General features: G+C 46.7%; 1 protein-coding gene across 1 annotated transcript in view; it reads right to left on the bottom strand.

Moving 5' to 3' along the window:
• SLC6A2 (solute carrier family 6 member 2) overlaps nt 1–17,514 on the bottom strand; it is a 44,690-nt gene extending 27,176 nt beyond the window's left edge. Inside the window, exons 1-2 of the mRNA XM_049786072.1 lie at nt 17,238–17,514; nt 2,937–3,068 (exon numbers count right to left, since the gene is read on the bottom strand). Of these exons, the coding sequence (XP_049642029.1) occupies nt 2,937–3,068; nt 17,238–17,514 (409 nt within the window). The remainder of the gene's footprint in view (nt 1–2,936; nt 3,069–17,237) is intronic.
• Between the last annotated feature and the right edge of the window lie 5,177 nt (nt 17,515–22,691).

Below are 22,691 nucleotides of genomic sequence, written 5' to 3'. Positions count from 1 at the left end.
TCTGATGGTTTTCTCATGCCACATTCACTGTCCATTTCTCACTGCCCATTCACTGGCCAGGTTTGAGCACATCTTGGGTGGTATAGCTGTAGGCTGTCACTCACTCTGCAGGAAGACCAGGACCATAGAAGGAGACAAATCAGGCATGGCTCTGAGCATCCCAGTCTCCCCCCAGGCAGGATAACATGACAGTGTACAATTTCTCTCTCTTTCTCTCTCCTTCTCTCTCTTTTTCTCTCTCTGTCTCTTTATCTCTCTCTGTTGTAATGGAGACCCCTCCCATGGGGGAGTTACCTTAGGGCTTGTCCCTCTTGCATTCCACCATCTTGGAATTTTCCAGGGACACCTGTAAAATAACTCCTTACTCTGATATCTCTTTGGGACCTATTTCTGAAGAACCTCAAACTAGCACCTCAGTTAGAATTTTATTCTTGAGCTTTCTGGGATAAGCTCCAGTCTACATGCAACAAGGGGATCTATGGCCTTAGCCTCTGCTAGACTTGCCTTGCTGGGCACTGCCTTAAGGGAGCAGCCAGGCCAGGTTCTGCCTCTCCCGGAGGCAGTGACTGGCTGGGAGGTGGACATGATCACTGAAATCAAGAATAGGACAATTTTTCTGGGATCTTTAACAAAATGATGAAAGTATATAAGTGCCTTTTAGTTTTGTTTACCCGACAGTGCTCAGTGGTTACTCCTGGCTTTGTGCTCAGAAATCGCTCCTGGCAGGCTCTGGAGACCATATGGGATGCCGGGATTTAACCAGGATCCGTCCTGTGTTGGCCACGTGCAAAGCAAACTGCTGTGCTATCACTCTGGCTCTCATACAAAGTGCTTTTGTTCTAATATGTCTTTGATAAAGTTTACTATATTGTTGCTGATGGCAATTATTGCTAGCATCTGAGTAGAATATGCCTGAGGCTGAGGCTAATAAGAAGGAAATCAGAGTTAAGATAAAGAGACATTGAGAAATTGAGGCTGAAGTAATAATACAGCAGGCAGGACATTTGCTTTGCATACAGCCAATCCAGGTTGATCCCACATAGTCCTTTAAGGACTGTCAGATATGGACCCACAACAAAACAAATAAAAAAGAAAGTATCTACAAAATAGTGAAGCACCTGGATTCTGGTCTACCTAACTCCTATTATTGTATTATAAACCTTACATTCTCTTTCTAGATAAAAACTATAAAACCACTTTGAGTGGAATTTCTAAAAATTAAAGCAAAATATGCTACAAATACTTAGAAGCCCTTGAACAAGCCTGTTATTACCACAAAACTGAACACACAGGAAGTGCATAGGGAACATGGGCCAATTGAGAAGAATCTCATGGGAGTTCTCTGGGCCCAGTTCTCTGACTGGTTCATGGGAGACATTCACTCCTCTCCCACACCCTTTTCACAGCTGCAGTGGGGTGGAAACAGTGGTTGCCAAGGCCACTTTGTCCAGCTGTGCTCTAAGTCCCCTGGGTATGGTAGCCCCTTGTTGCCAAGCTGTGAGGCACTAGGTGTGGCTGTGGTGCTCAGGATCTGGAGGCAGCTTCTGCTGAGTAAGGAAGTATCAGTGCTCCAGTCTCTCTCTATTTGCCATGGAGTGGCCAGGACTAGAGCAGGTGAGAGCTGGGTGACCCTGTCATGATGGGCTGGGAGTCCCGCTGGGAGTCCCACTGCGACTTCCACCAGACTGGAATTTACATCGTCAGCCCTTTGGAACTGAAGTTATTTCTGACACACCAAAAGCTGAATTTTATTTATTTATTTATTTTTGGTTTTATTTGTTTAAGGGCCATCCCTGGCAATGCCCATGATTCTGTGCTCAGGGGTTACTCCAGATGGCCTCTGGGGATCACATACATACAGAGCTAGGAATTGAACCTGGCTGAACTTCATGCAATGTAAGGCCCTACTCTTGGTACTGTCTCTTTGGTCTAAGCAAAGATTGCTTGCCTTATTTATTTAAAGGTTGTTCAGTGAGGGAGTTGAAAGGCAGGGCAGAGTCACTCCCAAAGTGGTCAGGAACCATAAGGTACAAGGTATCAACTTGAGCACTCACACATGCTAGGCTACTCGTGAGCCACATCCTCAGCTGTTGGCCATGAACATGCACATACTTGATCTTGTGAATACCTGAGACCCCCACAAGAAAGCTGGTCTACCTCAGTTCCATCTTTTTTAAACAGGACACAATTTTATTTTAGTTGGGGAGACTGGGGCCACATCCAGTGGTGCTCAGGGGCTATTCCTGACCTCCACTAAGGGAAACTATACATGGTGCCACAGATTTGAACCAGGGTCTAATAGTCTTAGCAGATGCTTGCAAGGCAAGTGACTTTCATCCTGTCCTGGATCTTCAGCCCCTCAGCCCTCACCTTTGCAGCAGATTCTCTAGGGACACAACAAGAGTCTTTTTATTTTTTTAAGTATAATTTAGGGTCTTCCAAGTCATTCTCAGAAGGCATGAGGACCATACTTGGCAATACTAGATCAACCATGGCAGCATTTTTGTGTGGGATCAAAGACAAAGTTCTACCTGAAATCTCAGTGGGCCTCCAGAACTCTGTAAGATAATGACTTTTCTTTCTTTTGGAGGACTGGAAACATTCCATGTAAGATATATTTGATCAACTGAGTCAGATAGTTCAACACTCAAACCCAGAAATGTGCTGATACTTGTCAGGGCCACACTTGGCTTTGCTCAGGGACACAGATTACTAAAGGGTTCACACACAAGGCACATGCACCAGCTCTTTGAGCCACGTTTCCTGCCCAAACCAGAGATTTTTCACCCCCCAGCCTGTGGCCAGGTCCAATCCACAGGTGTAAAAGGATTTGAAAACAATTGTTTTAACTTCACACACACCACACACACACACACACACACACACACACACACACACACACACACACACACACACTCTGAACACATAGACTTTACCTTTGAAGAATGGGCAAATCTTCCACACAGTGGCTGCACCCTCACGGTTGTACTGACCCAGCGCCAGCTCCATGTAGAATAGGGGCATGCCCGCGATGATGAGGAAGAGAGTATATGGGATCAGAAAGGCCCCTGGAAGAAGTATAGGCAAAGGTGAGTTTGGCTGCCATCTGTAGCAACTCCCACTGTTTTTCACCTGTCTGCCCAGTTTCTCAGTAGGGTAAATTACTGCACTGAGTACTAAGAGGTTCTACATAATGATAATTGCAATTCTGGGAGTTTGTATTGAATTAGTAAAATTGTGACTCATCAAAAATAAACAAATTTGTTTGCTTTGGTTTTTTTTTGGGGGGGGGTCATACCTAGTGGTGCTTGGAATTTACTGCTGAATCTGCACTCAGGGATCACCTTTGGTGGGCTCAAGAGACCATATTGGACGCCAGGGATCTAACTCAGGTTGGCTGTGTGCAAAGCAAGTGCTGCTCCCATGAAGCCTCATCCCTCCTTTCTCCCTAGGTAACTTGACCTTACCTGCAAGACCCCGCCCATTCCTGGGAGGGGTCTTGGAAAAGGTAGATAAAGCCTTTGACCCAGGGGATTAGGGGCACTCTCCCTTTTGGGCTCTCTTGCTCTTTTGGTCTTTTGCCAGCATGGAGGTCAAATGGAAGATGGCAAAAAGGAGTTAAGATGCAGAGCTAGCTAAGAATGGCAATAGGGTATGAATAAAGTTGATGCTTCCTGATGTCTGTCTCTGGATGAGTCTAATTCCGCCGTTCACCTAAACCTGGGACCCGCCAGCTGAATGGGGATTGCGGAGCCACGTGGCCTGGGATGGCAGAGAAAAATCCCTCCATCCATCCATCTCCATCCAGCTCCATCGTTAATGATTTAACACTATATCTGGCGCCCGAACAGGGATTACAAAAGGTTCTTTTATATTTCAGAGAAGGGGGAGATGTAACTCCACCCTGGATTTTGGTGTAGCTACCCAAGACCCGCCCATTTCTGGGAGGGGTCTTGGGAACAAGATATTACATGTAACCTTACCTGCAAGACCCCTCCCATTCCAGGGAGTGGTCTTGGAAGGTTAGATAAAGCCTTTGACCCAGGGGATTGGGGTCTCATTCTTTTGGTCTTTGGCCAGCATGGAGGTCAAAGGGAAGATGGCTGAAAGGAGTTAAGATGCAGGGCTAGCTAAGAATAGCAAATGCTTAAAAGGTTATGATATAGGCCACACATGTGGTTGATGCTTCCTGATGCCTGCCTGTGAGTGAGTTAAATACCCGTCGCTTTCCTGGATCCCAGACCCACTGGTTGATGGGGGATGGAGCCACGTGGCCGGGGCCTAAGGACAAAGGCCTCCATCCTTCTCCATCCAGCTCCATCGCTAATTATTTAATGCAACACTCCCACTGTACTATTTCTCCAGATCTTATACTGATTTGTTTCTTGAAGAATCCTTGAGTCACTGAGACTCAAGCTATAAGTGCTATAAGTCATGCTATGGTAAAAGGAGAAATGTTGCAGAATTTATTTTATGATCATAGTCATTTAAACACAGAAACCTTTCTTTTACAGATATTAATTCTAAGGAATACTAATCTCCCAACTCTTCCTTAGACAGGTGAGAATATTGAATGCAGAATATTATGGCATTCAACACCTCAAGCAGCATATCACTGAGTTTTTTATTTTGCTCTTCCTTATAAGCTCACACCTCAAAAATTCTTTGATGATTATTCTAGATACTTCTAGAATCTTCACAACATCTCACAGCTTTACCACAAAGATGGGCGTCCCAGGATAAATGAAGGGAATTGTTACCTTTTACATTGCTGGTAACAGGAACAGGATTTATGCTCAGGACCCCCAGTCTTAGGGTTCACCCAGTTCTAGGATTAAGGGAAACCTTGCAGCTAAGTAGCCAAATACTCAAGTCCCTGGGTAGGGGTAGGGGAGATGCCCATCCAGAGCACTGCAGAAATTAGAGAGCCATTGGCAATGGGTGGCCATGCATCCCTGAGAGCTAATGTGGTATGAATGGAGTCACCTCTAAGTCCAGATAATTTTCTGCTTGGGTCAGAAGCTTTGTGGACCCCAAAGCTACCAAGGGCCTAATGGGGATACATGCTACTTCAAACTAGGTGGCAAATGTTACCAGAACGAAAGGCCAATTCCATTTTTTGATGCAGTGGTAGGTGGCCTGGCATTGGCCTTTGACCATGAAGCAATTCCTATGGAAAACCATATTCTGGGAACTTCCTACAGCCTTGCCCCCAACAGTGTAAAAACTGGAAGCCAATGAGTGATGAAAACCTGAGAAATACACTACTCCCTTTGTATACTGAGCCATTTTCATGCACTTTATCATTGATCCACTCAGCCACAGAGTTGCACTATTTATTTGACAGATGTTGAAATTGAAGCTTGCAGAGTTCCAGGACTCTTAAGTCAAGGTTCTTGGGTCAGATACTTTTATGAATGAAAACCAACTACAAACAAGTTTATAACCATGGTGCTTAAATAAAATGTTATTAGAAATATAAAAGACAAGGGCTTTGGGCCCAATGCCCCATGACCCAGTACTCTGTGATAGGTAATAAACAATGTGGTGGTATCGAGGGTTGGGGGAATCAGGGATGAAAGCACTGGGAAGTGAGCAATGGAATCTGAGCACTGAGCACTGGAGTCTTAGATTCATGTATTCCCATCTAGAAACCAAAATTCTGAGAAAGGATCAAGCTAAAGGAAATAAAAGTTTCATCTGAGCTGACACTGGAGCCTAGGATTTGGACCCAGGTCTACCTGCCTCCAGAGCTCTCAAGCTATTTTCAACACACTACAGTTTTCAAAATGTTCTAGCCCAGATACATATCAACAGTTTGAGCACAGACTGATTGGGGATGGTGTTCTGGGATCTGAATCACCTCATCTGTAAGTTACAAGCCAAGTCGTAAGTGGGTCCTCCACCAGGTTAGACTTCTTTAAAGTGACCCCTTGCCAAGCTCTCTCTTCCCCTTGCTTTCCAGCTCATATATCTCACCACACCATATCACCATATCTAAAGTAGGTGATGAGGCTGATGATACTGAGACCAGCAGAGCAGGTAGAATTAAGGCTAAACTGTGGAAGTAGTGAGTCTCATTTATAAAAGCTATGAGACACCCATGTATGTGCTAAGATTTTACACACTTACTCATTCAAAGCCATCCCTGAGAGATATTTGTCTCTCTTCCCATTTAATGGGTGAGAAACTGATGCTTAAGCAGCTCAAGGTGCCAATCCTGCCCAAACATGTAAAGATGTCACTTGGTTTCAAACTTGAATCTGTCTCAGTTCTCTGCCTTGCAGCCACTTGCCCACCCTGGAGGACTGGAGCCAGAGAGAAGAAGAGGTAGGCATGTCCCGTGTTTCCTGAGCCTGAAGGCTATAATCACAGACAATGGGAGAAGGAAAGGGCTGGTATCAGGGCTCCTATCTTGGCCCTGTGATCATCAGAGGTGACACGATGTTCTTTTCTGCAAGGAAGGAAAAGGACAATGTGGCACAATAAGCTGTCTGTGTCACTTTGACACAGAGCTTTCTCAATTCTGAGCTTGGGGTGGCACTTGCCAGCACATAGTGGGAATTCCTGGTTTGAGCTTCTGCTCCTCATGTTCTGCCTGGGGGTTGCAGTGAAGGAATAGAAGGTATAATCAAGTGTGCACAAGCCCAGGCACTTTACAGGAGTGTGTTGCACATGGGCCAGCCAGTGCCTCCAGTGGACACAGCTTTGGGACATGCAAGAATGCCGCCTTAGCTCAGTAGAAATGGAGAGAGATGCCCAGTGGCCTTTTCTAAGAAGACACAGATCACATCTACTCTTTCTTACAGAAAGACCTAGAGGAACCTTGGAAGATCTGAGAGGCAAAAAGGTGACTAAGGGCAGTGGAGGATATAGTTAGAAACAACCTTGCAGCAGTTCTCAGAAAACTGAGGCTGAACATCTAGCAGGTGTAACCTAGCGATGCCTGAAACTTTGCTTTCTACAGCCCTGCTTAACTCCACGTGTGCAGCTTCAATCTATCAACCAATCTCCCACACAACTTGAAATTTTAGATATTTAGGTGTTGCCAACCCAAAGTTTACTCATGGTTCTGGAATGTTCTATTTATGTGGATACACACTGGAGACTGACCTGAAGAAATGCAGGCAAAGCAATACCTCCTAAGGCTCTCCCAGAGTTCCCAACACATTGATTGACAAGTGAGTAAATGTATACCTGAGAAGGTACACACACATTCATACACACATGTATGTGGCATACCCTTGAGGACAACTGTCAACTGTATAAGGGACTCATAACAGCTGAATGATGTAGGGAAAAAAGTCCCCATGCCTTCTCACCAAGTCCTAAACATACTGCTAGGTTCCCCACTATTAGAGGTACCCCCGCTGACTTCAGAAGAGTTCTAGAATCCTCTGTGCAAGTGCCAAGTCAATATACATAGTTCTCAGAGTCAGGTAGACTCTGTCAGATGAAGTGGACCTCAGAAAAAGGGAGGATGCCTGGAAGTGGCACTGACCATAGATTTGATTGGTGGGGGACAGAGTGTGGTTACTGCAGGAAGGCAAGAACAATCTTCTGGGATCTGGTGGCATCAGCTCAGTCGGCTGAGGACAGGAATCCCAAACCACAGCTTCTAACCTTGTCCCCATATAGTAACAGGAGGACAGGCATGCCAGAGATGCAGCTCAGCTAGAGTTGCTTCTGCCCGCATCTTCCACCAGAGCCAAAGACTACCTTGATCAAAGTCCAGGGCAGCCAGACTGATCCCCCTCCTCTTACACCCTCTGGGGACTCAACTGAAGACAGAGGTGCTCCCCACAGTGCACTGGCAACTGGGACACAAGATCTGTACCACTTGTCTTAGAGACACTACTCAGGCCTGAGATATATTTAAAAGCTGAATACAGTCTGTGCTAAGACCCTAGTCAATCTCAGGCAGCATATAGTTCCCTGATCTTTGCTTTGAAGAGGCCCTGAACACTGCTGAGTTCTATCCCCAAACAAAAACGTAAAAAATATGATGGGTCAGGGCTAGAGAGTTGGTATAGCAGGTGGGACATTTGTCTTGCACAAGGGTTCAATCCCCAGCATCGCACAGCTCCCCTGAGCACCACCAGGAGTAATTCCTGAGTACAGAGACAGGAATAATCTCTGAGCATCACTGGGTATGACCCAAAAATCAAAAAAAATTGTTGTGTCAATCTACAGTTAAAATATGAAATTCATAGCCTTTGGAGCTCTACCTGGAATGAATGTGTACCCATTTGTTCCCATCATGCTACTTTTCTGATCTCAACTGTTCTGTCCACTAGACTCTTTTGGGCCCAGAGAAGTGCCAACATCCATATTATAGGAAGAAAGAGCAGTGGGGAGACCTGAGAGAAGTTGGGGTATTTAAGTAGGGATATCTGGAGTCTGGGAATTTGGAGGGGGAAAGGAAGGTATCCTAAGTATTGTCTTTACCTGGCTCTGTGAGGAATGGAGGCTGGAGATTGCCAAGGCCCAGGAAAACCCCTATGATTTAATAAAATAGACATATCTGGTCCAGACAAGCACCCCTCAAACCTTTGTAACTTCCTGGGTGATGGAAGTGTTTTTGGTCACAGTGACCTGTGAGCCTGTGTTGGTTCCTGGACAGATAGGTTCCAAGTCCATCACCATGAAAGGCCCAGCTATGCTGAGAAGCTTGGAATCTGCAGCCTGGTGCAGGAATAAGGAGAGAAGGACTGAAGATTGAGTTAATATTGATAAAGTGCTTAAAATTATCTCAAAAGAAGACAGAAAGGTAGGTCATGAAAGTGTTGTATATTTACAAAATAGAATACCATGTAGGTCCAAGGAACGAGGAAATCATGCAATTCACAACTTGGATAGAATTGAAGGATAATATGTTAAGTGAAGCAAGTTATAAGAGGTACAAATTTTGGGTGATCTCAATTATCTGTGGTTTATATAAAAACAAGGTGAGGAAATACAAGTTATTGGGAGTGCTCTAGAGTACCCTTGATCCTAAAGTTTAGAAATGAGAAAGATAGGGAAGGAAGTCAAAAGAGGGGGATAGGAATTAACAGGGGCAGGGTTTTGGGCACATTGGTGGTGCAGAGATGTGCTCTATGTATGTACCTAACCCACAGAGTCAACAACATTGAAAGCATGAGATCCAAATTACCAGCAGTCAAATATAAAAAAATATGCCAGTTAAGCAGGGCTATATGGAGCATGGAAGAGACCCTACAAAAACTAATGGGAAGAGTGATATAATTGCAATTGGAACTTTGTATCTCTCAATGATAAATAACTTTGTGAATCATATTGATTTAAAAAATTAATTAAAAATATCCAGAGATATTATAGTAGGTAGAATGCTTGCCTTGCACATGGTCAACTTGGGTTCAGTCCTCTGCATTCCATTACAGTACCCTGAGCTCAAATAGAAGTTATTCCTAAGAGTAGAATCAGGAGCAAGCCCAGAGCATTAATGTACGGTATGGTTCCAAAACCATCAAAAATAAAATACCTCCATAAGAAAAAATTGAGAGAATTTCTAGGGTGCAAACATCCCCATTCCAGGAGGCTGAGTCAGACAAATTCCAGGAAACAGAAGCTCCTGAGTTAGGAAAACTCCAAGTCCATCTTCATCTGACTACTCACATCTCCCCTCTAGGTTCATCTGACCACACTCCTCGTCTCTCCCCTCTGCAAAGTCCTTCCTAACAAATTGGTAAAGGTACAATGGAGTTCACTGTCCCTACTGGAATCTCAAAGCTGCAGAGATGGAAATGTATTTACAGATGGTTGGCCAGAAGCATGGGAGAAACTTGTTACTCAGGGCTAGTATCTGGGAGTCGTGGCCGTCTTGTGAAACTGAGCTCATCACCTCTAGGGTGCATTCACTCCAGCTTGACTGTGCTGGACTGGAATGATCAGACCCCCTTCTGGGGCCCTAAATTAAAAAAAAATTGATTAGTGTGGGGACATAGCCCTACTACAGTCTGATGTCAGGTGTGTATTGAGAGTTTGTTTTTTTGGTACTGTAGCTAGCCTAAATCATGAGTTACTGCTGTCTCCAGCTTAACTATACATGTTGAAGTGACCTTGGAAGGTGTAAAGGGGCTGTCAGAGCTGCACATCAGTGTATGGGGACAGTAAAGAGAAGTGGCCAAGCTGGCTTCAGCAGGCTCTCTTTGGAGAGAAGTTATGTCTTGAGCACACAGGGGAGCAGACAGACACACTTTTGTGCACATTAAGAACAAATGTGATGGCCTGTGCAGTAGACAATGACCAGGATCTTGGCCCAATGAAGATATGAATGCACATGAGAAGCTCATGAGTACAAAGGACTGGGAATCAGTCAAGGTAGTTGCAAATTTCAATTCCAAATAAGAGTGTCTGGGGCCAGAAGAACAGCGCTGTGTGAAGGATGCTTGTCTTGCACCTGGCATCCCTAGGTTTGATCCCTGGTATATTATATGGCTCCTCAAGCTTTTCCAGGAGTAATTTATTAGTGCAAAGCCAAGAGTATCCCCTGAACATTTCCAGGTGTTGCTCCTAACATCAAAAATAAACAATAAAAAGTATCTGAACAAGGGGCGGGTGAGGTGGCACTAGAGGTAAGGTGTCTGCCTTGCAAGCGCTAGCCAAGGAAGGACCAAGACCGCGGTTCGATCCCCTGGCATCCCATATGGTCCCCCCAAGCCAGGGGCAATTTCTGAGCGCTTAGCCAGGAGTAATCCCTGAGCATCAAACGGGTGTGGCCCGAAAAAAAAATACACACACACAAAAAAAGTATCTGAAGAAGAGTACTGACCAATAGCAAATGAGAAGAACCCCCACTCCAGACCTTGGCTAGCCCTCAAATCAAAAAGAGCTGCCTAGGGCTTCCTTTCATGGTTAAGAACCTGCCCCTTTCTGCCTCCTGCTGCTGGGACCCAGACAATTTCCTCTTTGGAAGAGAGAAGTTGGTCCAAGGCCATATGGTCTTCCTAGGGCAGTGGGCCTTAAGTTATTGATCAATTGACAGTGGGCATACATTCAGGGACCCTCACTCATCCCAACTCAAAATAAGTCTAAAGGGCTATCGCAGCTTCAGTCTGAGGTCTGAGGTCAACTAGTCTGGCTGCCTGGCCTCTATTTGATCAGCATGTTTCCATCATGCCTCTCCTGCTCACCCCCCTGCAGCCTCTACCTACTGCCTTTACTCTGTCCTTACATGTCTCACTGAGCCAGACATTCTTCAGAGCCATTATTCATGTTCTGACAGCCAGGCAGAGAAGCTTTGCTAGTAAAATAGCTGCAGGAAAATCCTCTAGTTCCTCTAATAAACTGAGTTTGTCCAGAAGAGAGACTGTCTTCCCAGGACATGGCAGCTGAGCCACGATGTGCCCACTAGCAGCTTCACACCCCAAGTCCAATCTCCTTCTGAGTTCCTCCATGATCCAGGGGCCTCACTGGCACTTCAGCCCAAGTGAAGTGGGTACCACCCTACCCATCTACGAGACTTGTCTGTGCTATACTGGGTAGAATCCAGATATACACTGGACCACCCTTGTTGCTATGCTAGGAAATTCACACAGTGGTGAAAGCTGGTCATATGCCCTTTCTTGTTCTAGTAGGTTTCCTCTAGCAGGCCTTCAACCTCCCCCAAGAGATTAAATCCTGCACCCTTAAGACAGCAGGTGAAATCCAGAGACAGGCATCTCCTCACATGACAAGTTTCCCTCTGCTGATAATCTCCAGAGACTGGATCTGATTTTAGGGGTGTTTTTGAGGGTGGTGAAGATCCCAGGCAGTACTCTGGCAGCAGCCTGAGAGTCCCACTCATAATAATCTGCCAACTGGACTTGTATTTCAATACAAGGGCCTAAGGATGCAACTCTGCTCAGTTTCTGAGGTGCTGTTGATTAACTGGACCACTCTGGTGGTACAGTGGACACCAGGGCTGCATGTGGTGATGTTGAGAATATAACACAGTTCTAGGCCTGAAATCCAGGTTGAGAACATTTCAGTCTATGATGCAATCGTTATGGTATCACCTATTCTCTGGACCTGTGTTTCATTAATGAAGCTGGAGTTTTGCAGGTAGGAAACCCTGAAGGTGTTAGGATCTTATCTTCTCTATATTTTAGTAATTAAAAATGAGGGCTTCAAATTTGTTCAGAACTAAGTTGTGGTCCATGCAGTAGAGATCAGGACCTCCCCTCACTCTTGACAGGGTCATCCTGTGTTCATCACTTCAACTCTTACACATGATGGGCACAAAAAATGGCTTTAGGGTTTAATAAACAGATCTTAGCAGTGACTCTGATGAGAAATACAATTGAGGAAAGATACTAGCTGCAGTCAAAGTCTTCCACAGATGGTTGGGTTTGGGTTCACAGGACAGGAGGTAAACGTAGCCCTAGGAGAGCCCATCTTGCTGGAAATAGACTCCAAATCTTTTCTGTTAGCAGAGCAAGGGGCCAAATCACATTAAGGTCCCCTGAGCAAGGCCTCATTCAGCTCCAGCCAAAAACAAGCTCTTAAAACCTGCCAACGGCCAGATAAGGACCAGCACATCAGCCTGGTTTATGTGTATCAGAGGACAACAATGTCACACAGCATGACATGTGTCCCTGTGCCAACACTTACCACAACTATATATGCCACTTCATATATAGCCTCCAGAATGAAGCATTTTTGATCATAATCTATGAGGCTACCTGAGACTTGGAAGTTACTTGAAGAATGGAAGCCCCAATGATGATCTCCAATCACCTGTCTCAAGGCCAAAGAGACAGCTCCAAGGCTGAGCATGTGTTTTGCATACAGGTGGCTTCGGTTCCATCCTTGGAACCACATGGTCCCCCAAGCACCACCCAGTGTAATTCCAAATACTAGAATCACATATCCACATCTGCTCCTGGGATCCCCATGTAGGAGTGTGAACTCCCACTCTTCCGGTAAGGGAATGACATCAGAACAAGTCTCAGCTCTCAGAATAGGGGTAGACGGAACATATAGACTCTTGATTCAAGACTCCTGGCATGACTACTTTAGTTTTATTACTCTCCTCAGTTTCCCCTTAGAATCTTCCTCTGCCGTCCCAAGCCAGGAACCAGCTTGCACCTTGGTCAAGCCCAAGTTGACCAAAGTCTCAGCTCTGGACCAAATGGGAAGAGTTCCATTTCTTGAGCTCTTATATGGGAACATACACTGATTTGAGTCTTTGCATGTGAGATGTCTTGGGCCATATCACTGTAGGGAAGCTGAGTCACTCACCTCTTCCACACAAGGAAAAGGAGGCCTTGTCAGGGGCTCATGTCACATGTTTGGGAAATGTGACACTGAGTCTCTGGTGTGGATCTGTCTGAACCCCAAGGCATGATGCTGTTCTGGCAATGCAGAGCTGTCCAGGACAGCCTGGAATAAAAGCAGAGAGGAGTCCCAGCAGCCTCTTGGCTGACATACAGATATTTACCCACTATGTTCCCTGAGATTGGCACAGCCACAACTCATAACCACAGGCACAAAGAAAGAATCTAGAACCTGCAAAAGGTCCCACTGCCTGGCATTGTTTCTTTGTCTGAAAATATTTGAACCAGGACCTAGAATTTCCAAGAGTAATTCCAGACAACCCCTGCACCCTGGAAGTCTCTTATTTTCATGGAGGTAAGCAATTAGCTTACATGAAGATGTTTGGTAGGATGTTTTTCTCAGTCATTTATTCAGATTGAGGTGATTGGGGGTGGAACTCAACTATTGGCCTTGTAATGTCTCCCAAACCCTACAGGCTGGGCCAGAGGGCAAAATGAACTTCCATGGAGGGACATGGAAGGCACTGTGTTAATGCTGGTACTATTCACAATAGAATCTGGAAATAACCTAAGTGCCAAAGAATGGATGAGTGGTTAAATAAACTGTGGTACACCTACACAATATATATTATGCAGATATCGGAATAAATTGCATCATGAAATTTTCATATACATGAATAGAAATGGAGAGTAATTACATACTGAACAAAATGAGCCAGAGGGAGAAGGATAGACAGAGAATGATTGAACTCATTTGTGGGACATAAAAAATGATGGTATTGTTGGGGCTGAAGAGATAGCATGGAAGTAGGACATTTGCCTTGCATGTAGAAGGATGGTAGTTTGAATCCTGGCATCCCATATGGTCCCCTGAGTCTGCCAGGAGCAATGTCTGAGCATAGAGCCAGGAGTAACCCCTGACCGCTGCCAGGTGTGACCCAAAAACCAAAACCAAAATTAAAAACAAAATGATGGTATGGTAAGAATACCCAAAGGCAATAGAGACAAGAGTCAGGAGGGCTTGCCATGGTAGGAAGCCTGCCATAAAGAGCAGGGAGTAGAGTTAGGACAAAGAAGGAACCATTATGACAATGAGAGTTGGAAATGATCACTCTGGACAAGAACTGGTTGATGAAAGGAGAGAAAGTGATATGCATGATACCCCTTCAATAACAATATTGCAAACCAGTCTCTAAAAGGAAAAAAGGAAGAGAGGGAGGAAAAAAAGGGAGATGTTTGTCATAGAGACAGGCAAGGAGATAAGTGAAGATGGGAAAAAATTGGTGACATTGGTGGCAGGAAGTATGCACTGATGAGGGATGAGTATTAGACCTTGTATGACTGAAACTCAATCACAAACAACTTTGTAATTGTGTATCTCATGTTGATTCAATAAATTATTTATTGATAAATAAATACCAACCTACTGGCAGCATCTAGGCTATAGAATATACAAGTGGGACAGTGCCAGCTAGGATAATACTGAGCCTGGCAGTACAAAGGGATGGTTCTGTGGGAGTCCTCTCAGTCTGTTACCAGATATAGTGGGGCCCAAAGAGTAGCTGTGCCCGATCTGGATAATGTGGACATTTGGATGACTCTTGCAATGCCAGAATCTCCCTTGCCAGCCAACTGTGCATGGGGCCAGCCTAAGAGTAAGGGAAGTGCTTTTCTAAGCAGAGCTAAGAAGGCTTGATTTCAGCATGTTGGGAAGGATGGCTGTAAGTGAGCAAGAGTCATTTCAAACGCCAAGGTAAAAAGGGGCTGTGTTGCCCTGTGGCAATGTCCACAGACATGCTCACCCGACAGTGAAATTGCCTAGTATCACTTTCGACCCTCTGCCTGGCATTCTAGGCCTTTGTGCCCCACCCAACTTCCGCTCCGCCTTATCTCCTCGAGCCAGCTTGCACCCCTGCCTCAAAGACGTTTCCAAATGCTCCCCACACAGCTAATCCTCTGACCACATCCCCTTCTACCAGACTCCCCTGAACAGACCTGATTGAGGTCTTGAAGGGAACACTGCCCTCTGGGACTCCATATACCACCCTACTGATGTGGAGAAACTGTTGTCAGCTCCAGTTGCCTTGTTCTAGGCACCATCACCTTCCGTCCTTCTCACGCCATTAGGGTGACCCACACCATTTTCACTCAACAGGTGGGAAAATGTATTACCCAACACAGCCAGTAGAGAGAACAAGGCTCCTCCCCCAATCCTGGCCCTCCCCACTTTTGGTGCTGCCCCTTTCTGTGGAGACTGTGGAGGGGTCTCTGCTTTACCTGGAGATGCCTTAGGTCTTTGTGGGCTTGGACCTTTCATTGCTTTAACTACCATAGAGATGTGTGGAATTCCCTTGACTGGGACCTTCCTAGGAGCAGAGCCGTATCTTACGTTTATAAGGATCCAAGGGCCACAGTTTCTGTCTTCCACATGTTCTCACCTACTTGGAATTAACTCAAAAAAAGAGCCAACAATTCGTAGGCTGCTTAGAAGGGCATGTGCAGTCGATGGCTTGAACCAATGGATGGATTTGGGGACAAGTCAGTTCCATCTTGCTCTAAGTGTCTGCTAGAGCACCTGTATAGAGCAGATGCTCTGTGTATGTGGTCAGGGTCTGGGATAACACCTGTACACAGCATTTGCTATGTATGTGGGCAGGACCTGAGAGCCTTCTAATCTAGAATATCCATCAAGTAGATATGTCGAATGGGCAACTTGGGGTGCTTTTGTTTCATGAAACCCTCCTGACATTGGGATATATTACAGCAGCACGATGATTGCCACTGGAGGGGACCAAATGCCCAAGCAAGGAACTGTGGTTGACTCATCATGGAGGCAATTGTGGTAAAACCTAGCACTGGACCTAACATTATGATGAACCAAAGAAACAATCAAATGCTTTGGGCTATATATTGATTCTCCCACTGTCTAAGGAGACATGCAGTCTGTAGGGAGGGGTCCCTGAGGATGTGCATAAGGTACCTCAGTGTTACTTTCCTTCTTGAGTACCTGCGTACTCAAAAAAAACATGGAACCTGTACCCCTCTCTTCCTGTAGCAAGGGTCCCAAATACTTGAGCCTGACCAGAAACCCTACATCCAAAGCAGGTGAGACAGTCTCGCTCTTCTTATCCTTTCCCTGTGTCACACCAAAAACAAGTGTCCTGCTCAGGGACAGAGTAGAGCAAGGAGACAATATCAGGATCCTACAACACAAAAAAACTCATCACTTTACTCCCTCCCCCAACCCTCGATTCCCCCCAACCAGTGCCTCAGGCAGGAGGGTCCCAAGAAAGTGTCAGAATTATCCCTCTTTTCCCCATTATCAACTTCTTCCACTAGGTCATTTTCCTGCAAGGTAAATACAGTGTGCCCCAAACTTATTCCAGCAAAGGGAGTAGGACTGAATGGTTTGGGAACCTAAGGAGCAAAAGGTCCTGGTTATGAACTAGGATTCAAGCATCCAACTGCCTGTTCCCCAGGCTGTCTCCTCAGATATCTTCTCAGAACAAGTTTCCCTGTGTGCTCAGCTCCAGCTTATGTCCAGCCCCTCCACCCAAAGGGGACCTAATACTCCATCCCATTTTTGTAGAGAAGCTCTTTCTTAAAAGAGCTGGATTCCTGATCACGGAATTGTTTCGTGCCAGAGCACTACTAGTCCCCCTTCAAAGGCTTTCCAAATCTCCAAATCGTTCTCTCTGCATAACTGTCCAAATCCATCCCCTGAGCGCTCCCCTAAGCCTGTTCTAGCCGCACTGCCCCTGGTCATCCCTCTTCTATCGAGGTGCCAACTTTGACTCGGAGCTGCCCACCCAGTCCCTTCATGTACCCCTGCACCCCAGGTTAACTTTGAATTTCCTCTGCTCACAAAGAGCATGCTTCCAATGACTTGCTCTCCCAGCCACCTTGGCCTGCAGGTAGAACCCCAAGTCCAATTCCCAGCCCGACCCTGGGCTCACTCACCTCCACCATTCTTGTAGCAGAGGTAGGGAAAGCGCCACACGTTGGCCAGGTCCACAGAGAAGCCGACCACCGACAGCAGGAAGTCGATCTTCTTGCTCCAGGTCTCCCGGGGCTGCGCGTCGTCGTCGCGGGACGCCAGGAGGCACTGGACACCATTGCGCTCCTTCACCACCAGCAGCTCCGCCGCCGACTTACGCGCCCGTAGGGGTTGCTCGGACTCCGGGTCAGCCCCGCCGTTCTCCGGCTGCACCTGCGAGTTCATCCGTGCCAGAATCATGGGTGCGGCTGGCCACGGGGGACGTCAGCAGGACTGGGAGCGAGCCGAGGTTCGGTTCTGTTCGGAGAAAAAGGCAACGAGGGGTTAGGGGAGGATCAGCGGGCCATTCCGCCTTGCGCGCGCCTTCGAGAGCTCCTGGGAACGCAGGCGACCAGGCGGTCGGTGCGCGCTTGGTTCCCAGAACCTGGCACGCGTGAATCAGGACAATTTGCAATAAAGGTGGTGTTTTCCAGGTTTGGAGTCCAACTTAGAGTGGAGTCCGACCCTGCCCGCCCTATTAGTCAGGTTAAAGACCCCCGCAGAGCTTCCCTCCTTCGTCCTCTCTCTCGCCCCAGAAGGAACGACGGGGTCTGGACACGCCCAGGCTGAGGGTTCCCGGGACAGCTTGCCGCCGCCTCCCCACAACCCCAGTTGGGTCCGCGCCACCTCCAGCAGCCCCAGGAGTCTCCCAGACACTTCAACCTCTTTGCGCTTCTAAACTCTGGCACTTTGGAGCTTCGCGCGGCTCCAGAGCCTCCCCAGACACCTAGCCGGGTCCCAGGTGCAGGGCGCACTCACGTGTCCGGCCGTGCCACGGGGACCGGTGTCGGGCTTCCCTCCTGTCCCGGACCCGCCTGACCTCGGCAGCTGTGGGGCGCGGACTGGGGTTGGACTTCACCGCGTGGCGCTCGGGCGCGGCCCAAGGAGCACTTGGAGACTGCCCGGGGCTGCCGGCGAGGGCAGGCTAGTTGCTTCTGGCCGCGTCGGGAGGGGGCCAGGCTGGTAATGTAGCCTGCGCCCCAGGTAACGCGCCGATTGCATTAACCCAGCGCCGGGCCCGCTCCGTCTGGAGCCTGTTAGCACTAATGTAGAATGACAGCGAGGCCGGGATGGGCAGGGGCTGGAGCGAGGCGCGGGCTCAGGGTACCGCGCTCCGGGAGACTCACAGGAGCCCGACTCTTTCTTTTTCCTACACACCTAGGACTCCAGACATAGCTCCACAGGCTCTGACTTCCACCCGGGGAGGAGAGCGAGACTCCCAGAGCTAGGATCTGAGTCCCCGAGTCCCCGGAGAGGAGGTCAGGAAAGAACCGGAGCCCCCAGGTCGGTACCAGCACAGCAACTGGCCACTTCAGTTCCCCTCCAGAGTTGCTCCATCCACCGAAAAGGAATGCTCATTGCATCTCGGGACAAAAGATGTCAGGCCAGGGGGCTTGAATAGTGGATTTGTACTGGCTTTGGGGATGAAAGGCCATAATGCAACAAGTATTTTTGCAACTTTTGAGGGCGGAGAGGGTTTGGGTCATATCCATGGGCGTTCAGGGCTTACTCTTGTCTCTGTGCTCAGGGATCATTCCTAGCCTGGCTCTGGGGATCCCATGTGCTTCTGGAGTTCAAACACCGTGCAAATTCGTGCAAGGCAAGCTTTCTAGGCGCTGCACTATCTCTCTCCTGAGCTATCTCTCAGGCACTGCAGTTTTTCATTTGGGGTAGGATAGTAATGTTCATGGTAGCTGGTCTGAAGCCAAGAACTTCCCCTTCACTCATTAGCGCATTTCTGTCTGGACTCCTATGTGCCAGGAACTATCTATTCTAGGCTCTGTCTCAGGTGTGGGAAATCACTCAAAACTCCCATGAGTGAACCAGGTGGGGTGGGGAGAAGCTGGCGAGACATCCTAAGTCGTTATATGAAATGTGAAGGATGCAATGGGGTAAAATATGATAAGGAAATGGGGGGTGCAGAACAGCAGAGTCAGGTTTTGTTAAGGATTTTGAGAGAGCAATAATGAAACAAGGACTGGGCCATTTGACTTGATATTCATTCCTTCATCCACTCACTTATTGACAACTCGGATTAACTCTTTGGTTCACTCACTCAGTCACACCACAGATGTGTCTGGCCTGCTCTAGACCTGAATAGTGCTGGATGGTGGAGTTCTGGAGAGAGTTCTTTCCTTCAGAGAAGAGGAGTCCATCCATTGAAGAAGGGGTATCCACCCAGAATAAAAATGTTTAGAATTGGGTGAGACTGCAGGGAAGGCGAAATTGGGTGAAATTTTGAGTAACAGTTGAATAAATTAGGCTTGTTCTTTCAGGCCCATGGTCTCCCTTAAACACATCTCTCTCTTGCTTGTCTTTATGTCTCTGCTTGCTTATTTTCCCCTTAAACACATCTCTTGCTTGCTTGTCTCCTTGTCTCTTGTTTACTTATTTCAACTCTGGAGAAGTCTGTAATTTCTCTAAAACATGTATTTTCTCTTTCTCCTCACATATTTTTATTATTTCCATTATTATTATTACTATTATTGAATCACCATGAATTATAACATTACATAGATATTCATGATTTTCAGGCTTACAGTGTTTCAACACCCAGCTTTTCACCAGTATCCACCAACCTGCCCCCAACTCCAGGATTATTATAGATGTTTTTCTGAGACTGAGTGTCATGTCTCTCAGACTCGACCTGAGTCATTACAATCATCCTTATATAGTCCATTCCTAGACATTTGACTCTAAAACAACACCCAGGATCCTAGTTCACCCTGCACATTACTGTTCACATGTATTAGTTTATGATTCACTCTCAGTGGCTTGTGAGCTCCTTGGGGCATGGAGTTTGCCAGTCCTGTACCAGCCCAAGGCATCAATGAGTATGTGTAGCAAATGAGGTCATGATGGTACATAGGACACTTAAGTCTTCAATATATATATATATTGGTTTTTGGGTCACACCCGGCAGTGCTCAGCGGCCACTACTGGCTCCATGCTCAGAAATCGCTCCTGGAAGGCTCAGGGGATCATATGGGATGTCGGGATTCGAACCACAGTCCTTTTGCATGCTATCTCTTCAACCCCTTCAGTCTTCAAGATTAACAGGACAAATGTCCTCTATGGATAGAGAGGTGAAAATGGGGTCTTCCTCAGCCTCAACGCTGATGATTAGAGAGAGAAAGTCAGGGAGAGGATGGAGCAGAGTGCCCATAATCTCAGGTCTCGTGTCTCTCTATTGACCAGGAGTTTTTTGACCAGCACCAGACGTAAATGGCAACAGAATTAGGATCCATTTGTTTTTTTAGGAAGGAGTGTTTAGGGACCTGCTACAGGTTGAAATGAACAGAACTGAAATGAGAACCCTCATTATCAGGTCCTTGCCCCAGCAGCTGGGTGGAGGCTCTCAGAACCTCCCTGGTAGTCATGTCCCCTTCTGATCTGCTACTGCTATACCCCACTCAACTGGGTTATCGAATCTCATCTCTGAATATCCTATGAAGCCCTTCACTTGCTCTGCAGCTGCCTCCTGGCTGTTGTCTTCATGTACAGTATCTCTCCAGCCCTGTGATACTGACCAGCTATAGGAGCCCTTACTAAACTCAGTTCTGATGGCTGAATCTTCTCAGAGAAACAACACATGTATGTGATTGAATTAACTCAGGATTGGAGGTAATTTTATTTTCTTCCTTATACTTTTCTTTATCTGCCAATTTTTCTACAATGAACACTTGATACTTATGCAATCCAAAGAAGATAACCTGCAATTTCTTAAAATCCTCCAATCTTCCTGAGATAATATCTAAACACCCTCAGAGGTAAGAGAGACAAGATACTGCCTGTCTACTTAACCACATTTCTTGCTCTTCTGATTCTCCAATCTTCTACAAGATTTTTGCTACCCTTTGCTACCTCCAAAGTAGATCTTCTTTTCCAATAATTTGAGAAATGTACAACTACCAACACCTTTTAAAACTTTTTCTTTTAGATTTTTAAGTCTACTTCTTTTTGTCTTTCTTTCCTACTCAGATACCACTTACATGGCCTTCAAAATCTCATGTCACCTTTGCTGGAAAATTTTCTCTGACAATCCCCTCTCATATTGAGTTATACTGAGATGATTTGTGTTTGTCTAGCACAGCCATTTCCATGCCCACCCCATCATGACCATGGCCAGTGCCTTCTGTCATGTTACATAGCTATAGCTTTCGACACTTGCAGAAAACAGAATTAGAAGTGATTCACTCATTAGTTAAAGTTTGGGAATTTGGTGGAGAGTGTTTAACTCATTCTTCCAAAATCAAACCCTAAAATGAAGATTAAAACTTTAGTCATTGATAAGGGAGCATTCTTGGGAGACAGGAGAGGACTGGAGACCAGAAAAAGAGGGTGCAGAAAGGTACAGCTATACTTGAGGACTCTAACCCAAAGAACCTTCAAAGTAGGCCTGATCATGGGCCAGGAATCAAAAATACATCCGTGGGAGTGTTGCCAGAAAAAGGTTTCTAACTGAGTTCCAGGTAGTGAAAATATGATGGGGTGGGGTCTGCAGTGACAGGAACTGTGATTGACAATGGTGTGGGTGGACAGTGTTTGTTGTGAGGATGGAGGGAGGAATTCGCAGCTGGGATGAACCTCCACACACATATATTGGTGCACACCATCCCATCAGAGGAACAATCACTAAATTCTGAGAGTTCCACTTTATGTTTCCAAAATTTCTGGGGACCACAGTGGGGACACTCAGCTGAAACTAGACTGGAGGGAACAGCATCTCCCTATCTGACCTACGCTCCAAGAGCCATAGGGCCATGTGGCTTCACTCTAGACCCATCGTCCTGGCCCTCAAGGGGCCTGAGGGCAAGTTGGGTGGGTTGGCGGCTGGAGCATTAGCAAAGCTAATGGGATTGCTGGGAGGCATCACTTCCATTTACCTTGGCCTTGGTGACACAGGCCATGGGCACCAGTCCAATCCTGTCTTTTCCTTACAGATACAAAGACCCTGACATACAGGCTGCACTGAGAATGCTCGGAATTGTTGCAAGCATCTTGAGTGTTATCTCAGAACTACCCTGATGGAACAACTGAGACCAGGTTGGAGAGATTCCTGTATCTCAGTTTTGGACCCTCCTACTGTCCTCCTTCCTCGCCCTCTTTCTTTCTCTTTCTCCTTCCTTCCTTCCTTCCTTCCTTCCTTCCTTCCTTCCTTCCTTCCTTCCTTCCTTCCTTCCTTCCTTCCTTCCTTCCTTCCTTCCTTCCTTCCTCCCTCCCTCCCTCCCTCCCTCCCTCCCTCCCTCCTTCCTTCCTTCCTCCCCCCACTCCCTCCCTCCCTCCTTCCTTTCTCCCTCCCTCTCTTTCCTTCCCTCCCTACCTCCCTCCTTCCTTTCTCCCTCCCTCTCTTCCCTTCCCTCCCTCCCTCCTTCCTT

This window comes from Suncus etruscus, chromosome 14 (genome assembly GCF_024139225.1).
Source record: "Suncus etruscus isolate mSunEtr1 chromosome 14, mSunEtr1.pri.cur, whole genome shotgun sequence".
In the NCBI taxonomy this organism is placed as follows: Eukaryota; Metazoa; Chordata; class Mammalia; order Eulipotyphla; family Soricidae; genus Suncus; species Suncus etruscus.
The sequence above is the reverse complement of the archived record's forward strand: the minus strand, read 5'-3'. Positions and strand labels throughout refer to the sequence as shown.